We start from the raw sequence: 21,882 nt of genomic DNA on the forward strand, positions 1-21,882 counted from the left end.
TGTAAGAAGTAGATCATAATTGTGGTGGATACTTCATACTTCTGAACTTTCAATATGTAGAATGCATTTTTGTTTCTTCTTGCAAATAGAAGTCAAGTACAATCACTTGACAAGCTAAAAAAACTCTTAAAATAACAACTCCATTTAACAAATTCATACACACTATTCCAATTTGGCATTCCAATTTGGAAGCCACTTTCAAGGAAAATGTAGATTCAATTGGATTCATGGCCTCCTTAAGAGTTTGCATATGTAGAAATGTTTTTTATTATAAAATGAAGCCAATATAATACATATATTTGGGTTTGAAATTTATCTTGAAACTAAAAGAGAGGATTGGCCAGAGTGGGTAAATAATAACACAACCATAGGCTTCTATTACTAAACCAAATTCAAACAAATAGAAATCTATTTTCAACACTTCTTCTTTCAAGCTAGTAACACCAACCACCATCTGACCAACAAAATAAATCAGAAAACCCGAAATTCCTTCAACGAACATAATACACCACTATTCGAACTACCATCCCAAATCAGTGAAAATAAATAACGAAAAGCATGCTCAGTTATCTCTTTAGGCAGTGAACATTATCAGAACCCAAACCACACCAATAAAACTGAAATAAAAAAGGAAAAACAGGTCCATTTCGTTTATCCGATTTTTTTGGGGGAGATTCCAATTCGTTTATATTTGCTCCAATAATCAAAATAGCATAAAATATCAAAATCAATTTATAGACACAATAAACAATACAAATATAAAATGCATGAAACCCTAAACTCAAAAAATTAAAACTTTCTCCAAAATGAACGGGCTACAAGAAGATATAACAACACACAATAGTAATATGAATCTCTACCAAACATAGTAATAGGGGTTAGGGACGAAAAAAAGGTTACCTTTCGATCCTATAGGAAGAGAAGCGAAAGTGAGAGAAGTGAAGACGAGGAATAGTCAGAAAAGTGAAGTTCTACAGTGAGATGAGGCTGGATGACATGGATGAAAGCGAGAAGGAAACAAATGAGTTCTTTCAAAGGAAGGAGAAAAAGGCTTCGCGAGCAATCCAATTAGAAACAACGAACATGCGAGAAGGGAAGAGAAACTAATTTTTGTCTTTCAAATGTCCTCACACGTGTTTAAATTTCCCAACTTCAGCGACAACCTTCAATGCCTGCGTTAGAGTGTGAAAAATAAATGAAAACTTAAAAAAAAATCATTTCAGCTGACATGTAAGTGGTGTCAAACCAGAGTCAAAATTTCGTTTTTGTTCTTTAATTTGAGTTCATGTTCATGAACCGCACACGATGTTTGCCTTTTCAGCGGAGAGCGAAGGTTCACATTTCAAAGGTGTCGGTGTCGATGTCCTTCATGTAACATCCAGTCCGGATATTACACATTTTAAATAATAAAATAAAAACATAATAATACCTCATTTATTTAAATTCATTTCCCAAAAATGTTGTAAATTTAAAATATGTATTACATCATAAATTATTCCAAAATCCATAATGATAAACTCGAATGAAATATAAAAGTCTGTCACATAAAACATAAAAACTCTTACAAGTCTTTTCTCTCGGTCTATCCTCACTCTGCCTTTGGGTCTCACCAAATCCACTTGTAACATCATCCGCTCACGTGTAACGCAATACACTATCATCGTCAAACACAAGCAAACATGGTGAGCTAACAGTATAAAACATATACATACAATTCATGAATAATTCACACACATCAAAGGAACTCCTATCCTTTGATTCCACACGACATGGCCACCACCATGTCATCCATGATCTACGTCTTTATATGAATACCTCAAGATGTTTTGCAGCCACACCTACAAGCCACAATTTGTAGAACACGTGTGGAAAACCAGCTACAGACCATACTCTGTAACGCCAGGTGGAGTTCCCAATACGAACATAGTTTGTAACGTCCCAAGACTACCAAACTCGTCAGCCATATACTAAGGAGGGCAATATATCTGAACCAATTCGTACAGCCACAACTCGCACACTCACACCTGCAACACTCGCCAACCCGAGCCACAACTCAAGAGTTCCTCATGTTCATCTGCCATCCTGAGGCATAACTCAAGAGATGTCATTTTGAGCCACAACTCAAGGAACGCCAACAAGCCGACCTTCGAGGTATCACCAAAGCTTTGTAGATCACGCACATCCGCAACAATCAAAACATAGTTTCTGCCTCTACAATATCGCCTAGCGTTGCTCTTGAGCCGCCAAGCAAAACTCACTTCCAGACCGCCTATCGGGGGACACGTGCTGTTAGGCGCTAAGCGCCTCTAATGTCACTATGTGCAGATATCGTCTGGCGGGATAACCCTCACCACTAGGCGCCAAGCGTCCAATGACTCCTCTGTTATGTAGCTTTCCACCTAGAGGTTTATAGCTCATAGCTAGGCGCTACTCCAGTACAACGAGTTTACTATTCTTTTCTTCCATAATTTAGTTTTCCCACTTATCGACACACCACATCATGTTACTCAGTTTCTAATGAAAACACCAAATCCTTTACAGTTGGAAGTTCATTCCCCACATACATTATATTTACTTCTTATCACCCAGTATCCATCCAATTCTTATTTCAATGCCTCATTTCATTAAAGTAACACCACATATAAGGTTTATACAATGATTCCTGTAACATCCCGACCGGATATTACGGATTTAAATAATAAAATAAAGAATTCATAAATAAACTTCATTTAATGAAACCTCATTCCCAAAAACGTGAGAAATTAAAACATTTATTACCTTAGAATTTATTTCAAAAACCCAAAATTATAAACTCAATTACATTATTCAAGTCTGATAATTTTAAAGTTTACAACTGATTCAAAAACATGAAAAACTCTGATAAACTTTCCCAAGTTAGCCCTACTCTGGTTCTATGCCTCTCACCAGATCCACCTTCAACATCATTTGCTCTCATGTACCATCGTACATGATCATCGCCAAACACAAGCAGATAGGGTGAGCTTACAATTAATACAAACATATATATATATATATATATATAACAAATATATCATTATCCACACACCAAAGGAATTCCATCCTTTGATTACATGTCACATGGCCACCACCATCTTACCCGTGTTCTACGTCTTCCGATGAGTACCTCAAGATGTCTTGCTGCCACACCTACCAGCCACAACTGGTAGAGCACGTACGGGAAACCATGCTACGGACCACACTGCGTAATGTTAGGTAGAGTTCCCAATACGAATAACATTCGTAATGTCCTAAGACTACCAAACTCGTCAACTTAATACTAAGGAGGGCAATCTAATTGGACCCATTCGTACATACCACAACGCGCACATTCACACCGACAACATTCGCTAACCCGAGACACAACTCAAGAGTTCCTCGTGTTCATCCGTCATCCCAAGCCACAACTCAAGGGATACGTTTCGAGCCACAACTCAAGGAACACTAGCAAGCTGACCTTTGAAGTATCACTAGAGCCTTGTATATCACACACCTCAAAACAAGCAAAGCACTTTTGCTTCATCAATATCGCCTGGCGCTACTCACGAGTCGCCAGGCGCAACAAGCTTCCAGACCGCTTGGCGAGGGATATGTGCCACTAGGCGTCAAGTGCCACTACACACCCTGCCTCTTCAGGTATCGCTTAGCGGAACTACCTTCACCGCCAGGTGGCACCTTTTTTTGTTGTCCTCCAAACTTGCCGCTATTGTCTGGCGGTTCCCATACTACCGCTAGGCGCCACACCAGTACTTGCGTAGTACTGACTCTGGTTTGGGTTCAGGTACAGTTTGTTTACACCGACACTCACATAGTCACTCAACCAGTCCAATTATCATATCTTTGCTCAATATGAGTGCCTATAACACACTACTACCATTATAATTATTACATCAAGAATTTCTCCATCAAGATCATATCATTAAGATCCTTAGCCACACATAGCCTTAATTTAATTCTATGCTTTATACCACTGATAAGAACTCCACATCATAATTAATTAGGAACACTACTGGTACCATTCCATTCATAATATGGTCTGATTTACCTCAAAACCCTGACCTATTCCATGGCTTAACAAGTTCAAGTTTATCCCTTTAATCTCTTCTATATGTATTTATGAACTCTTACCTCTCATACCACTAGTCCATTACAATGATTTACCTATATCACCTAACTAATCCTCCATAAATACAATTCTCCATTACTTTTAGTCATCCAAATTCCATTACATCATAATTAACCATACTAACATTTACCCTAAGTTTTCAACTTAGGCTAATCTCCATAATATTCCCAGCTCCTCAAAATTATACTTCACATGAACCAGATTAGTTTCCCAACCACCACTGTACACCAAATCCACGAAGGTCGCAGCTTTGGTATAGCGCCTAACAGCAAATTGGGTGCCACCAGGCGGTTCCTACTGTTCCAGAAACCTAGAACCTCTCCCTACACCTGCGAACCTTAACCAACCCTAACTATTCTAGTTTTAATCGAATTACAACCCAATAGTCTGCACCCACATGTTTAGTGTAAGACCCGAGAAATTTAAATAATTAAATAAATAATTATTTAATAAATGCGGGTAGTAGGAGCCTTTATGACATTTAATGCAAATTGTTTTGACCTGGAAAAGTACTAGCTCAAGTGGTTGAGAGTACTTGTTGTGTGAGAGGACTTGGGTTCAAGTCCTATGTATGCTAATTGTATGATATTTTAAAATATATCTCGTTTTAATGTTATGATTGAATGGGAGTAGTGATAATGTAATCCTAAAATTTTAGGAATTATCACGAAACATGTATCGGTTGAATTGGTTGTGCATTAACTTTATAATTGAGTGGTTATGGGTTCAAACCTTGCTAAGAACGAATCAAACATTATTTTTGCCAAATTTTCTTTTAGCATGGATGGGAAGGGTCAGAAAACCCTAGCCGTCAGAGGGGGCAACCAGAAGGCTTGGAAAACCATCAAGTTAATGAGGATTAATGGTTAATAAACCTCACCATCATTATTTTCGATTTTTTTAATTAAAGTAATTAAAATAGAAGTGAAGAAGAGAGAATGAGAGGAAAATAAGGTGGAAAAGTGGTTTGGTGTCCAGCTACTAATGCACCACCTAGCGGCACCTTGCTTGCCGCCAGGCGACAACTAGTTCAGAGGCATATGTGTGCCCTTAAATGGTTAGGTGCGAGAAAGGTTATTAGAGCAAATTGGACTGGAGAAGTTGGTCAATAAAATTGGAACAATCAGGGTATAAGAATTCATTGTGATAGAGTTAATTTGGGGAAAATAAGGTAATGTGCTAAGTTGGAAATGGTTCGGTAATGAGTATGGATTATGTTTTGGGTGGTTCATCATTGGAAATAAGAAGAAAAGATATATAGTACTGAGTAACAAGGGTTGGGATGTTGGAAAATCATATTTTGAGGATTGGTGTATAAATCATAAATTATGTAGCATTGGTTTAGAGTTATGTGAGAGGAAGAGGTAGTACTGTTGCAATGGGATGTGAACAGACTACATACTCTAAAGCGCGAGATTATGTGTCACTTTTATAAGTTGAATTAAGACATTGGATAATAAGAGCAAAAAAAATTGGAAGAATTATATGTCTTTGAATAGAAGGAATAGGGATTCTAAGTTATAGGTAATGAAATCATGCATGGAGCGACAAGGCATCAAGAATCAGACCCAAATGGATGAGAGTACAATAATGCCTTTGGAGGTATTACAGGATTGTAGGATAATTGGCTTTGGGTGCTAAAACAGTAGCCAGTACGCTAGTGGTATAGCGCTTGGCGGCACGGGTGAGACCGCAAGGCGATAGGAGCAACAGGGAGGTTCCTGCACAATGTGGCCCTTGGCGGCAGGGTATGCTCCGTCAGGCGATAGACCTCAAAATAGAGGGTCTGGAACGACGTGGCTTCTAGCGGTAGAGGTGTTCTGCCAAGTGGTCTGCACTGGATTTTTGCCTGGCGACCCTTAGGTTGCGTCAGGCGATATTTGTTGCAGGTATGGGCTTGTGTGTGTTGTTTTACGCGTTGATGCGGACTTGGATCAGGAGATGTTGTGCCATGAGCAGGTAGGTTCATGGATGGTGGTGAACACGTGAGGATATGAGCGGGGAGATTCATATCCTATTACTCTCGTGTGGGGATTTGAGCGAGGTAGGTTTGTATGTTTTGTGCTCAAACTTGAGAGATGCTACGTGCAGGGAGGTACGTAGCTTGTTGATCACGTGTGTTGGACTACGGGCGGATAGGTCCGTAAAGCAGGACTATGAGCGGGGAGGTTCGTAGAGGCAGGACCACGAGCGGGCAGGTTCGTGTGAGCATCATAAATCCTGAGCCCAAGGCTAACTATTTGTGTGATTTGAAGGTTGAAAAGCCTTGAGGTATTGAGGTTTTGGCCAAGAAATATTTAGAATCAAATAGTTGGGTGTTTTATGATTTTATGAAATTATGTGTCAATTTATTATGAGCTCACCCTTTCTGTTTATGCTTGCCGATGATCGTGTAATTTTTTATACGAGAGCAGATGATGCTACAGGTGATGTTGTTGACGCTTAGAGATGGAGAAAAGGGCTAGCTTGGGATTTGAGCTAGGAATTTATTTATGTTTCTTTACTATCTTTATTGGATATTGAAATTTGTAATAACCTTATTACCATTGTTAAATAATCGTTGGCGTGTTGAACGATGTTTTAAATTTTCCCACGTTTGGGATTAAAAAAAAGGTTAAATCATTCTAGAGGTCCCCATTTTTGTAACGAAATCTCAAGTAGGTCCCCCCATTTTTATTTGACTCAATTGAGTCCCTATTTTTGAAAATTCGTTGCAATTGATTCCGTTGCAGTTGAGGAAATACGTAGCAGATCCCTCACATGTGTTAGAGTTGGATGACATTCAGATCAAAGAGGATATGACCATGAACACAAGACTGGTAAGGATATTGGACTATCAAGTGAAGAAGCTGCGACGAATGGAGATCTGGACGGTGAAAGTCCTCTAAGATGAAGCTACTCAGGAGATGACTTGGGAGATGGAGGATCGCATGAGGCAATCCTACCCGCACTTGTTTCCTGGTAAGTCCAATTTTCGTGGACGAAAATCTTTTAAGGTTGAGGGAATGTAAGACCCGAGAAATTTAAATAATTAAATAAATAATTATTTAATAAATGCGGGTAGTATGAGTCTTTATGATATTTAATGCAAATTGTTATGATGTGGAAAAGTACTAGCTCAAGTGGTTGAGAGTACTTAGTTGTGTGAGAGGACTTGGGTTCAAGTCCTATGTATGCTAATTGTATGATATTTTAAAATATACATCGTTTTAATGTTATGATTGAATAGGAGTAGTGATAATGTAATCCTAAAATTTTAGGAATTATCACGAAACATGTATTAGTTGAATTGCCTGTGCATTGACTTTATAATTGAGTGGATATTTGTTCAAACCTTGCTAAGAACAAATCAAACATTCTTTTTGCCAAAATTTCTTTTGGCATGGATGAGAAGGGTCAGAAAACCCTAACCGTCAGAGGGGGCAACCAGAAGGCCTGGAAAACCATCAAGTTAATGAGGATTAATGGTTAATAAACATTACAATCATTATTTTCGCTTTTTTTAATTAAAGTAATTAAAATAGAAGTGAAGAAGAGAGAATGAGAGGAAAATAGGCTGGAAAAGTGCATAGAGTGTTGGTGAGAAGTTCTGGTTCGTGGAGGAAACAAAGAATAGGAGAATTTTTGGTTGGTTCTTAGAAGCAAAGGGAAGAAGGTGTGGGAAAGAAGGGCAAGGATTTCGAATTGAGCAAGAATTGTCCAGGTTAGGGGAGTTCTTTTGCATGTATATATAACTTGTGATTTATTTCGTGTTATACTGCATCAATATGATGCCTTTGCATGATCAAAATCCCTCTGTTTACGTTGTTTTTCGTAGGTTTGTGAGTTTTCGCTTTGAAACCGCCTAGCGATCACGATTGTGCTGCCAAGCGACGCTTCTTTTCTGCATAGTTTCTGGATTCTTATATGAACCACCTAGCAATGATGAGTATCTGTCAAGCGGCGCAACGATGTTCGTGGTTCTGTTTGTGCTTTGTTTGGTGCATAAGTCATTGCGACTTTTGAATGTGTTTTGGGTGAATAATATTGTGTGTTAACTATTATAACATTTATATATTTGGGGTATGATGATGCTTGGAGGAAATCATGTATGATTAACCATGACCAGAACTTGGATTCTTGGAAGGGGAAAGGAATGACTTGATCTCCATAGATCAATGGGTTTATGAAGCGTAAAGAACAATACTGAGTGTGTGGCTTGATAAATTTTATACAAATTGGAGTGGTTTGGTGTAATTGAGTCGTGTGTCAAATTAGGGCAAGTTGTGGATTCCTCGCAGGTGCAGAAATCTGGTTTGGTGTCCAGCTATTGATGCACCGCCTTGCGGCACCCTGCTTGCCGCCAGGCGACTACTGGTTCAAAGGCATATATGTGCCCTTAAATGGTTAGGTGTGAGAGAGGTTATTGGAGCGAATTGCACTAGAGAAGTTGGTCAATAAAATTGGAACAGTCAGGGTACATGAATTCATTGTGATAGAGTTAATTTAGGGAAAATAGGGTAGTGTACTGAGTTGGAAGTGGTTCGGTAATGAGAATGGATTTTGTTTTGGGTGATTCATTAGTTGGAAATAAGAAGAAAGGATATAGGTTTGTATGTTTTGTGCTCACACTTGAGAGATGTTGTGTGCGAGGAGGTACGTAGCTGGTGGATCACGTGTGTTAGACTACGGGCAGTCAAGTCCGTAGAGCAGGATTACGAGCGGGAATGTTTGTAGAGCAGGACTACGAGCGGGGAGGTTTGTAGAGGCAGCAGGACCACGAGCGGGTAGGTTCGTGTGAGCATCATAAATCCTGAGCCCAAGGCTAACTATTTGTGTGATTTGAAGGTTGAAAAGCCTTGGGGTATTGAGGTCTTGGCCAAGAAATATTTAGAATCAAATAGTTGGGTGTTTTATGGTTTTATTAAATTATATATCAATTTTTATGAGCTCACCCTTTCTGTTTGTGTTTGGCGATGATCGTGTAATTTTTTATACGGGAGCAGATGATGCTACAGGTGATGTTGTTGACGCTTAGAGATGGAGAGAAGGGCTAGCTTGGGATTTGAGCTAGGAATTTATTTATGTTTCTTTACTATCTTTATTGGATATTGAAATTTGTAATAACCATATTACCATTGTTAAATAATCGTTGGCGCGTTGAACAATGTTTTAAATTTTCCCCTGTTTGGGATTAAAAAAAATTATGACGATTGAATTTCAATTCTTTATTTATTTATTTTAATTAAGTAATTTTCAATAGAGATTTTATATTTAGATTCAAGGTTCATTCCTAAAACTCCAATATACGACATTTCATTAACAACTACCACTTAATTTAGTGCAACTTTGAGAATCCCTAATCATCAACCCTAAAATCATGTTCATACAATTTTTCATCAAATGGAACCTTCAATTTCCTATACTTCAGTGAATTCTAACTTCCAATCACTCACAAGCAGTTAGTACTGTCTTTTTCCCCGATCAGAATTCTCCTAGAAACCCCAAAACACCAAAATCGAGTCAAATTGACTCACGTCGCCTGGTGGAAGTTCATCACCGCCAGGCAGGTCATAAAAAAACTCAGAAACTGGGTTAGCACACATGTGTCGCCTGGCGATCAGGCTCGTACCGCCAGGCAGTTCCTCATCTGGAACCCGGAAGTAGATAGAAACGGGTATGGGTCGCCTAGCGGCTTTAAAGGCCCGCCAGGCGGTTTTTGGAAATTTCCAAAAACATGCAATTGCAAAGTTTTATCACAATTCAAACATCCAAATAATCAATCAATCATGCAATACTAACTACATGAATAAAAATAACGGAGTCCAGCTCCCCTAACCTGGAATCCTTGCTCAAATGCGCCCAAATCCTTGAGTTCTTGATCTCAATTCACCTTAGCTCGTAATTCCTCCTTCAATACTCTTTCTCCACTCTCACTTCTGTCTTTTGCATGCACTCAACACAACCTCACCACTCACCCTCAGTTGCTATGCCAAAATTTCCAGAAAACTTTTTATTCACAAGTTTTTAGCCATTTATTTCATGAAGTTAATGAAAAAACAAAAATGGATTAATGGCTGGCTTAATGGTCATTCAAGCACCATTACTAGGTGGTTTTCCAGCCCTCTTAGCTGCCCCTTATGAAGGCTAGGGTTTCTGACCCTTTGTATCCATGCCAAAAAGAAAATTGGCAAAAAGAAAGTTTAATTTGATTCTACCAAGGTTCGAACCCATAACCATGCCAATGTCAAATTAGTGCACAATCATTCAACCAATTCATGTTTCATGATAATTCCTATGAATATAGGATTATATTATCACTCATCATGATCATGCATATAACTAAAATAATAATCAATTAAATAACACACAAATGGCATGCATAGGACTTGAACCCAATGATTTCTGACCCTTTCACTGTCTTACAATTCCCCAATGATTCCTACTTTTCAGCCTGATCCTAACAGTGCTTCCATTTCCTATCATTTATTATAACACAATGCATTCCCTTCAAATATTTCACATACTCATTCACTCACAAGTAAAAAATCAAATTTCTTACAAGTTAAAACCAAGAACTAAGGTATCCTACCTATACTTGACTTAAACCAGCCACTACATCCTTTTATAACTCCACCCAAATCTCACTACAACATTAATTCACTAAAATATGGAATCCCAATACACCTCCTTTAATCATGCTTATCTCGCTAACCTCCAATGTATTCACAATAGCATATTTCTACTTTAGTTTTACAATCCTATTTCTCTCAGCCATCCAATGGAATCCATACCTACGCCCACAAGACCCAGAACGGAAAATAACCATTGCATTCTCCATTGTCGCCTGGCGGCAAGTTGCTCTCTGCCAGGCGGTGCATCAATACTGGGAAAAATCCTAGTTTCTGTAACACCTTCCAAAGCCCCCCGAAACTTCACATCCCTCCTTCGATGCTAATTTTGCATCTCTTACATGCAACTATGCTTCCAAGGGTACTAACAATCAATTTTAAATTGTTAATATACCACCCATCACATGACTTATACGTCCAGTATCACTTAACATCAGAATCCCCTAAATCCTCACACCTTAAAGATATGTTCATACAATTTCTTTCAATTTAACTCCCAATCACAATGTCATTCAACAATTAGGACATACAATCATCCATAAACAATTAGAACTCCCTTTTTCCTCAATCAGAACCATCCTAAACCCCCCAAAATGTCAATATCGGGTAAAACAAGTTCGCGTCACCTGGCGGGTATTCACACCGCCAGGCCATTCATAGAAAACCCAGAAAATTGGGTTGTGTAGGATGAGTCGCTTGGCGGGCCATTCTTGACGCTAGGTGTGTTGACATGTGAAGCCAAGATGGTATGCTTCTTGAATAGTTGATGAAGATTTAATGAAGCCCTTTCAAACTATCTTGAAGTCATTGCCATTGGAATAAAGCCTACATTGATGAACGAAAGGAGATATGATGATATCTATGTTGATCAAGGATGGAATGTGTGCTCTCCACATAGTTACATCATTAACAAAGTGTATTTAAAGTTTGTAATTCATATTGTAGACCTTGTAGCATTAATTTGATGTATTTGGCCTTTGGTGTGTTTTTTAGTCTATTAAATGGTTTTTCAACAGGTTAAAAGGTTGGCTGCAGTAGTCTTAAACTACAACTAATTCAATCAGTTGATTTATTTTTTAATCGACTGATTTCACTTAAGTCAAGTGAAATCAACCGATTGATTTGGAAATCAACCTGTTGAATTTCGTAACAGTTTGACTATAAGAGTTGTGATTTTTGAAAGAGGGCGCTATTGATCATTCTTTAGCATGAAATTTTCTGGAAACTTGTGGAAACTCTCTCTTTCATGATCATTCAGACTGCAACTATTGAAAATTGATCTTAGATCAATTCTTGGAGCTTTTGGCTTAGTTTGAAGCTTGGAGAAAGTGGTTTGTAGTAGGCTGGACTATGTTACCACTAAGGTTTGATCTCTCTTAAGCTTTGTGTGTGCCTAGTGGTTTTCAAGGTCTGCAAGAGGGATCTTGCAGTGTTGGTGTGATTCTTGTGTGATTCAAGAGACGTTTTGTGTGGTTTTTGCATATTTTGAAAGTGTAAAGGTGGATACTTTGTAAATCCTTTGAAATAGTGCAAAGTCAAGCTCAGGTTGCCTTGATAAACTGGATGTAGCTTAGGTTTGAGTGAACTAGTATAAAAATCTCATGATCTCATCTCCTCTTTAACCTTTCTCTCTTGCATATTCATTTAAAGTTTTAAAGAACTTGTGTTTTAATCATCATTTTCATGTTCTTGCATGTTTTCATGACATCTGCAGCATTTTGAACTTGCATTTCTGCATTTTTCTCAGTATTTCAATCGACTGTTTTTCTGTTTCAATCGGTTGATTAGACCATAACATAATTTGTTTAGTAAAATCAATCGATTAACTCTGTTTTTGACCGATTGAAAGTATACAATTCAGTAGCTTTTTCATCCTAACTTGGTGATCTAATTGATTCAATTAAATGGGGGTTTTAGCTTTCAAAGATAGCCTAAATTTTTAACTAGCTAATTCAACCCCCTCCCCTTCTTGGCATTTCAACCATTTCAAAACTAACAAGGTGGTTTCTGGGAAAAAAACCTAGAAATTGGTTAAAACACAAGTGTCGCCTAGCGATTCCTTCCACATTGCCAGGCGGTTTCTGGAAAATTCCAAAAACTCGAATAGGAATCACTCAATTGCAGAATTTAAACACAACCAATACTTAAGATATCATGCAATTCATATCAATTACATCAATAACGAGTAAAAGCTCCCCTAACTTGGATTTCCTTGCTTAAGCTTGAAAATTTAAAGTTTCCTCTTAGTTAACAATGTGTTTATGTAATTATTTATCTTATCATAATCTTTATGTAATTATGTTAAAATGATGTACGTCAATTAAAAAAAAAATTATGTCTAACATTTGAATATTTCTATTATTTTTTAATATTTTTATTTATTGTATATTTTCCTTTCACATGAGAATGTTTAATACTCTTAATTTAAGTGTTTAATAGCATAAACATTTCATTTACTTGGTAATATAAAAAAATCTTTTCTTATTATTATTAATTTTTATTTCATTTCAATAACTCTTTTATTTCGCTAAAACAATTTTTGTTATTTTTCAACCATTGAGTATATATGTTGATATTTGAAAAGTTTTCTTAGATCTCTAAGATATTTTTCGTCTTATCATACCCTTAATTATACATTTGTTTTTTCTTTGTGCAATTCTTTCCAATAGTCTCCAAATTGTTTATAAGACACACATTTGTTAATTTTTTAATATTTTTTTTTTGTTTATTTTCATCATGTAGAATACTATTTCGATAAATTTTATCTAATTATTTTTTATTTTCTAACTCATTACAATCATACTTTAAGTTTTTCACTATAATTGTATAAATAATTTTTATTTACTACAATATAAAAATTTAATGTAATTGTCATGAATATTTTTTATCACCATCCAACATATATTGGAGTTTAAAAGATACAAGATCTATGATAAAATTTTATTATGTTTATTATTTGTTTTTTGCGTCATTTCTTTATCAACCATTGAATATATATGTTGATATTTGAAAAGTTTTCTTAGATCTCTAAGATATTTTTCATCTTATCATACCCTTAATTATATATTTGTTTCTTTTTGTGTGATTACTTCCAATAGTCTCCAAATTGTTTATAAAGACACACATTTGATAATTTCTTAATATTTTTATTTTTTGTTTATTTTCATCATGTAGAATACTATTTTGATAAATTTTATCTAATTATTTTTTATTTTTTAACTCATTACAATCATACTTTAATTTTTTCAATATAATTGTATAAATAATTTTTATTTACTATAATATAAAAATTTAATGTAATTGCCATGAATATTTTTTTACCACCATCCAACATATATTGTGGTTCAAAAGATACAAGATCTATGTTAAAATTTAATTATTATGTTTATTATTTGTTCTTTGCATCATTTTGATCAAGTGATGTATTATAACTTTTATTAGTGTATAAAATATAGATTCATTATAATTTAAAAAATTGAAGTAAACAAACATTTAAAATATATTTTAATTTAAATATTTTTTTCCTTTTATATTTTTTAAAAATATTTTTTCCTTTTATAGTTTTTTTAAAAAATATTTTTAAAGTTTATCAACTAGGTTTCATTAATGTTTGCAAATTTAATAAATGTTTGTGTTCTCATTAAATTTTATTTGGTATTCTAATCTAAAATGTAAACAATTATAATTTATTTCAAAGTATTTGATATCAAAGAAACAACCATACTCCTAATATTGAATATTTGATAATATTATGTTTCCTTTACCGTAATTTTTATTATTTTATAAAAATTAGTTAAAATTAATATTAAAGTAGTAAGTAAACGGGTACAGGTATGGGTACGAGATTATACCCGTTACCCGGTGGGGATGAGGATGGGGATGGGACAAAAGTTTGATACCCGTTGGGTTTGGGTATGGGGATGGGGATGAATTTTTTTTACGGGGATGGATATGGGATAGTGAAACCCGTCCCTGCCCCGCCTCGTTGTCATCCCTATATATAACTACAGTTTTCCAGAATCTTTCTTTGGGGTTTCTCCCTGCACGTTCAAACACATCTTTTGCACCTCCAATTTCTTTTTTAGATTCCTACTTTACTCCTTAGTTAAAAGTAATTATACTTTTTTCTTTCTAACCGACTCATCCCAAATTTATTTTTTAAGCGAATGTTGATATTCGGTGTTTTAGGAATATCGACGTCCGATACTTTTTTTTGTTTGTTATGAATGTTGACATTCGGTATTTTTTTTCTTATTATAAATATCGACATTCAATATTTGGTTTTGTTCTACAAATATTAACATTCGAAATTTTTTTTTGTTACAAATATCGACATATTATATTTTTTTTTTCAATACATATGGATGTGATATCCGGTAAACATATATTAAATTATATTAAACTGAATTTTTCAATTAAAATTTAATAAATAATTTATTTAATATAATTATTTTCTAAATATTTATTTAAAATAACATAAAATTAAACACATTTTATTTTTTTTAAATTTCAACTTAATAAAATTTTAAAAAAGGATTAGTGAATAATTTAATAATTAAAAATTTAAATATAATTTAAATATATTAACTAGATGTGAAATCCGATAAACATATTTAAACAATGTTTCTTTTTAAATTAAAAGTAATAACTATTAATATAATAAATTTTTAAATATTTATACAAATTAATATAAAGTAAAATATATTTTATTTGTTTAAATTTTAATTTATTAAAAATTTTAAAAAAATTATTAAATACTTAAATTAATATAAATATGAAAATTTAACATCGGATGTGGAAATATGGTTAATATTTTTTTAAGAAATATTTTTTAGAATTACAAATAATAAATATTAAAATAATAATTTTTAAATATTTATAAAAATTAATATAAAGTAAAATTTATTTTATTAGTTGAAATTTTTATTTAATAAAAATTATTAAATATCTAAATTAATACAAATTAAAAAAGTTAACATAATTTTATATATGTTAAGAACGTGGAAATCCAGTTAACATTTCCTAAAAAAATGTTTTTTTAACTATAAAGTGATCGTATGTGAAAAATTAAAGTGATACATTTTTTGTGCATTATTTATCCAAGGATATTCCTAAAACTAAAATTAAATTAAATATGTGAAAAATAAAATAATACATTTCAAGTGTATTATTTATGTAATGGTATTTTCCAAAACTAAAATAAAATATAAATTTAAATTAAATATGTGGAAAATAAAATAATACAATTTTGGTGTATTATTTATCCAAGGATATTTCCTAAAACTAAAATAAAATATAAATTTAAATTAAATATGTGGAAGATTAAAGTGATACATTTTCGGTGTATTATTTATCCAAAAATATTCCGTAAAACTAAAATAAAATAAAATATAAATTAAATATGTGAAAAATAAAAGAGTTAATTATGTTTTTCATCTCTCAAGTATTAAGCGATTTTGGTTTTTGTCCCTCATCTAAAGTTTGCTCTATTTAGTTTCCTCACGTTTTGAAACACTTGGAATTGGTTCTCATTTTTTTTACGCATTTAGTTATTTTTGGCACTTGGCAAACGGATTGTCACGTCATGATTCCGCTTTCAGCTCTGTCTTAAGTTACAATAAACACATGATTTTAAACAAAATTAGTTAAGTTTTTAATTTTGCGAACTAAATTAAAAGAAGGACTTCGGTAATTTATGAAACCTAACCTAAAATTTTAATTTCAGGATTGGCGAGTGGTGGTGAGGACCTTCTACAGATCGTTTTGGTGGGGGGGGGGGGGGGGGGTGGAATGTTGGCAACAACATTCAGGTTTGTACAACGTTGTACAGTGATGAAGAGTGGTAGCAAAGGATTTCATTCTACACAGAGAAATAATGGTTTGAAAATGTCGCAAAGTTGTGCGTCATCTTTAGAAATATCATCTAAAGTGTATTGGTATGGGGAAAGATTGTTGCTCTTAAATGCAACTAGTGTGAAAAACAATGGCAAATTATTTTGGAGGTGTAGAAATTGGACTATAAGTGACAAATTCCATGACTTTTACTAGATGTCGATTCCGTTTCTATGGTAATGGTTTCTTTTTTTCTTTTTCTTTTGCAGTCCCATTCACATTGTAATTACTTTTAATGGGTTAATGAAAAGGAATCTAAAATTGAACGGAAATAATCTGAATTTGAAGTCAGCAGTGGAAAAAAAGTTGAAGAAAATGAAGTTTGTTTGGAAAATAAGAAAGTTATACTAGACTTGATAAAGAAGAATGAAAAGGTGAAGAGGAAATTGCAACAAGAAAAAACATTTGGGAAATTTATGCTATTTTTATTTGTTTTATCGTAGGCCTCAACAATTGTATTGGTGTTTATGTTGTTGTTCAAGGTTAATTATAATTAGTTTTGTACTTATTAGCAATAATTACTTATGTATTAAACTTGAAGGGTTAAGGATGTCTGAGCTAACTTTTGTGGGGAAGTTATTTTGTATTCCTGAGAATGGTATTAATGAATGATATGAGAATTTGATGTCATTTTTGTGTGTTGTTAAGACCCTAGAAATTTAAATAATTAAATAAATAATTATTAAATAAACACAGGTAGTGGGAGCCTTTATGACATTTAATGTTAAATTTCATGATATGGATAGTACTAGCCTACATGATTGAGATACTTGGTTATTATGAGAGGACTCAGGTTATGTATGCCAATTGTGTGTTATTTTAATTGTTTATTATTTTGATAATATGTTTGGTCATGATGAGTGGTAATATAATCATATATGTATAAAAATTATCACGAAATATGAATTGGTTGATTGATTATGCATTAACTTGACAATTGAGTGATGGTGTGTTTGAACCTTGGCTACTGCAAAATAAAGTCCTTTTTGCCAAAATTCTTTTTGGCATGACGGTGAAGGAGCAGAAACCCTAGCAAGTGTGGGGCAAGAAGGACTCTAGCAATTTCAATTGGAGCAAGGAGTATCAGGTTAAAGATATTATAATCGTTTAACCTCTTGATGTTTGTTGTATGTGTATTGACGTGATGTTTAAAGTTTTCTTCTAAACTAGGAGACTGACCCGTGCGTACGCACGGGTTATATTTTTTTTATTTATTTTGTATATTAAGTAGTAAAATATTATGTAATGAAATATCATGAAAATCATGTTATATTGTTGTAAATGTTGTTATTAAAGTAATGAAGTAGTAAGTAGTAAATCTAAATGATGTAATAATAATTTCAGTTTTAAGTATAATAAATAAAATTGATATTAAATATACTGCAGTTAATTAATTTAACGAAATAATTTTATGAAATAATTATAAAATTGATATTGTACATATTTGTCTCGTCCTCGTCCTCATACCCGTCAAAAAACTACGTAATATAAAAAATTTATCTTTTTTACTCTATTATTATTATCATTTGAAGAACTATTTTGTTTCGCTAAAACAATTTTCGTTATTTCCAAAGCATTGGTTATTGTACCACACCTAGCCGGTCTAACCAAATAATAATAATAAACAATCACCATATATACACGGAGCAAATAAAGTAACCGGCTTAAGCCGACAGAAGAATAATAGCGGCCTAAGCTGCTAAAAGAGTAGTCGGTCTAGACCGGCCACTTTGGAAAACTTAACGAAATCAAAGCATTTCTAAGATTCATCAAGCCCACAATAATCAAACTATGGCCCAGGCCCAGGCCCACCTACAGCCCAAACAAGGGCCCAACCCATGACGTGGCCAGACATATTTAATAATCTATAAATATGCATGGACCCCATGAATTAAAGGTATGCATTCATTACTTCCATAATCACCAGATTTGACTTTTTTAGAGATTTTGCTGACTTGAGCTTTGGAGTCCCTTCTGCAGGTAACCCATCTCGGGTCCAAACCGATCACACCGAGATACCCATGAGCGACATGTATCAACCAGGAAGAAGCCTATTGAGGAGATGGCGGACCAGAGTAAGGTAATACTTGTGTCTAACATATCTTGTTTGTTCTCTGCAGGAACAATTAGCGCCCACCGTGGGGCACGAGATAATACCTTACCACCCGCTTTTTCCGAAAATGGTTTCTACCCGCAGCAGAGCAGGAGTTAACAAACAAGTTGAAGCAAGCCCCTCAGGACCTGCTAACATCACCCCGGATCTGGCCGCCATCCTAGACGGTCAAGCCAAGGTGCAACAAGAGCTGGCTGACTTGAAGAAGCGCAGCTGATGAGATGGAGGCACTACGACAGGAAAACTCTCGCCTAAGGTGAAAGATTGAGGCCAATCCCACTCAAAAGGGAAAGGCCAAGGAAACATCTGATGTCGTAGGGTCCCCAATAGGGAACACAACAGGTCGGGTCGGGCACGGATAGTGTCTACCCGCAACCCGACCCGCAAAAAAAAAATCTGCCCGCTACCCGCCCGTTTACCCGCCGGGTATCCGCTTAAAAAATACTCGTGGATATTTTTAAAACCCGCGGGTACCCATGGATACCCGATACCCGCAAATATTCAAAAAAAATATATGTTTTATAAATTTTTTAATATAAATTTATAAAAATAAAATAAAATATAAATTAAATTAAATTTTAATTATAATTATAATTATATTTGACATAATAAAATATACTATTAATTTTAATTTTAATTAAATTTAACTTAAAAAAATATAAATTAAATTTTAATTTTAATATTTTCCGGGTATCGGGTATCCATGGGTACCCGCGGGTACGGATAGTATGATACCCGTACCTGACCCATTTATAAGCGGGTATTAAAAACCCGCTACCCGCTACCTGCAGATAATAAATACCCGCGGGTAGTAACTATCCGCCGCGGATTTTATCCGCGGATATCCGCGGGTATTTTTGCCATCCCTAGTCCCCAGCTTTCCAGCCTACTGAAGAAGAAAGCGAGTACAATCCTACCTCGCACACCTTCAGCACCAACCAACAAACTCCCATCCTCTCAACCCATCATACTCACTTCCATTCCACCCTCCCAGGAAATACTGCGGCTCCCACCCCCGCCGCCACCCTGACCACCACACACATCCCGCCCTACAACATGCCCACCACACTACACACCACTCATATCCCACCCTACAACCCTCACAACCTTCCTACTACCCATATCCCTCCTCACAACTTCACCTCCACTTATCCCACCCTTGTCCACCATCCCATCCCTCCTTACCCGCTACCATCTCACCAACCAGGCGTCGTCACCCTTTCACCGATTTCATCGCCAACACCCCCTCCCCACCCAGTGGGAACCTTTCACGCTGGAACGTTACATTGGTGAAACTGACCCCGATGAACACCTCAAAGTCTACATCACCCACGTCGCCCTCTACACTTCCCATGATGTTGTTTTTTGCAAAGTCTTTCCTACCACCCTGAAAGGCCTTGCCCTCGAACGGTTTACCACCCTCCTGCCATACTCCATTGACTGCTTTGACACCTTCTCCCACATGTTTACCACTCACTTCACCAGCAGCCGCCCGCATCAAACTACAACAATATCACTCCTCGGTGTCAAACAAAAACAAGACGAGACGCTTCGGGCATTCATTGATCGATTCAGTAAGGCTGCCCTTCGCACACCACACCTCAACCAAGAAATGATACTTCAGTGCATGGCCCTCACTCTTAAACCCGGCCCCTTCGCCAACAACGTCTACCTGCACCCACCCGCCTCCATGCATGAATTGAAACTGCGTGCTACCGATTACGTCCGTATGAAGGAAATTCAAACTTTCCCTACAAAATTTTGCAATGACTACGCACCCTCTACTGCCACCCCCACTCCACAACCTCCCCATCCTGATCCGAGACCTCGAGAACCCCGACAACCCCGCTTCACCAGATACGCCCCCTAAATGTCCACAGATCCCGCCTCCTTGATGAAGCCTTACAGGCCGACCTCATCCCACCACCACGCAAGAAGACCACTCCCCCCAACGCGGACATGACTAAGTATTGCCGCTATCACCGAAACCACGGCCATACCACAGAGGAATGTAAAGCACTCGAGGAAAAAATTGAAGAACTGGTTCGTGCTGGCCATTTCCGCCGCTTTGTACGTAAAGATGACAACTCCTTCCGATCTCATCACCCTCCTCGTTCCGACCACCGATGCCCTCCCTGCGACTCTCGCCACGGTAAACGCCTAAACCAACCCGCAAACCATGACCCCCAACCGGCTCGCACCGACGTTACCCCCGTCGACCCTCCTCTACGCGGCATTATCAACACCATCTCTGGTGGTTTTGCTGGTTGAGGATCCACCTCATCTGTCAGGAAGAGACACCTCCGCCATATCCAATCCATCAACCACATAACCCATTCTCATCACAGACGTCGCATGCCCCCCATAACCTTTACAGACGATGATTTTCAAGGCCTTGATCACCAGCAAGATGACCCTATGGTCATCACCGTTGAAATAGAAAACTACGCAGTCAAAAAAGTCCTCATCGACCAAGGCAGCTCTGTTGACATCCTCTATTGGGCTACGTACCAGAAACTCCAACTCTCAGACACCGCCATGGTCCCATACGATGAATCGATATATGGCTTTTCTGGGGAAAAAGTTTCCACCTGCGGCTACATTGACCTTCATATCGTTTTCCGCGATGGCGCCCAAACAAAGACAATTCCCATTCGCTTCCTTATCGTCGACGCACATACATCTTATAATGTCCTCCTCGGCTGCCCTTCACTCAACACTCTTGGCGCTGTTGTTTCCACACCTCATCTGGCCATGAAGTTCTCCTCCCCATCTGGTGACATCCTCACCATTTATGGCAATCAACGCCTTGCACACGAATGCTACATGGCCAGCCTACGCCCACAGCTTCCCATCCTTCAAACCAATCATATTGAGCGACCACCCAGCTCTGAGATCACCTAATCTAGTGACGATCTAGACCCCAGAGTGGGCCGGTATGTCCTCCTCGAACATGTCGAAGAAACCACCCCCCCTAGAGCTCCCTAATGGCCGCACCATCAAACTCGGTACTGGGCTAGAATCTAAACAACGTGACATCCTAACACACACCCTTGTCAGCAACATGGACCTCTTTGCTTGGTCAGCTACTGACTTACCTGGAGTTGACCCTCACATGGCAT

At 36.4% G+C, this 21,882-nt stretch overlaps 1 protein-coding gene across 1 annotated transcript; it reads left to right on the forward strand.

Moving 5' to 3' along the window:
* The first annotated feature begins 21,115 nt into the window (after positions 1-21,115).
* On the forward strand, positions 21,116-21,664 carry LOC114170175 (uncharacterized). The gene has a single exon (XM_028055657.2). The coding sequence runs from the start codon at positions 21,116-21,118 to the stop codon at positions 21,662-21,664; it is 549 nt and encodes a 182-aa protein (XP_027911458.2).
* The last annotated feature ends 218 nt before the right edge of the window (positions 21,665-21,882 follow it).

This window comes from Vigna unguiculata, chromosome 11 (assembly GCF_037176805.1).
Source record: "Vigna unguiculata cultivar grain cowpea cultivar isolate G323 ecotype 2 chromosome 11, ASM3717680v1, whole genome shotgun sequence".
NCBI classification, from domain to species: domain Eukaryota; kingdom Viridiplantae; phylum Streptophyta; class Magnoliopsida; order Fabales; family Fabaceae; genus Vigna; species Vigna unguiculata.

Excerpts from the sequence above, each read along its gene's own strand:
- LOC114170175 (XM_028055657.2), top strand. The coding sequence starts at position 21,116 with ATGCCCCCCATAACCTTTACAGACGATGATTTTCAAGGCCTTGATCAC.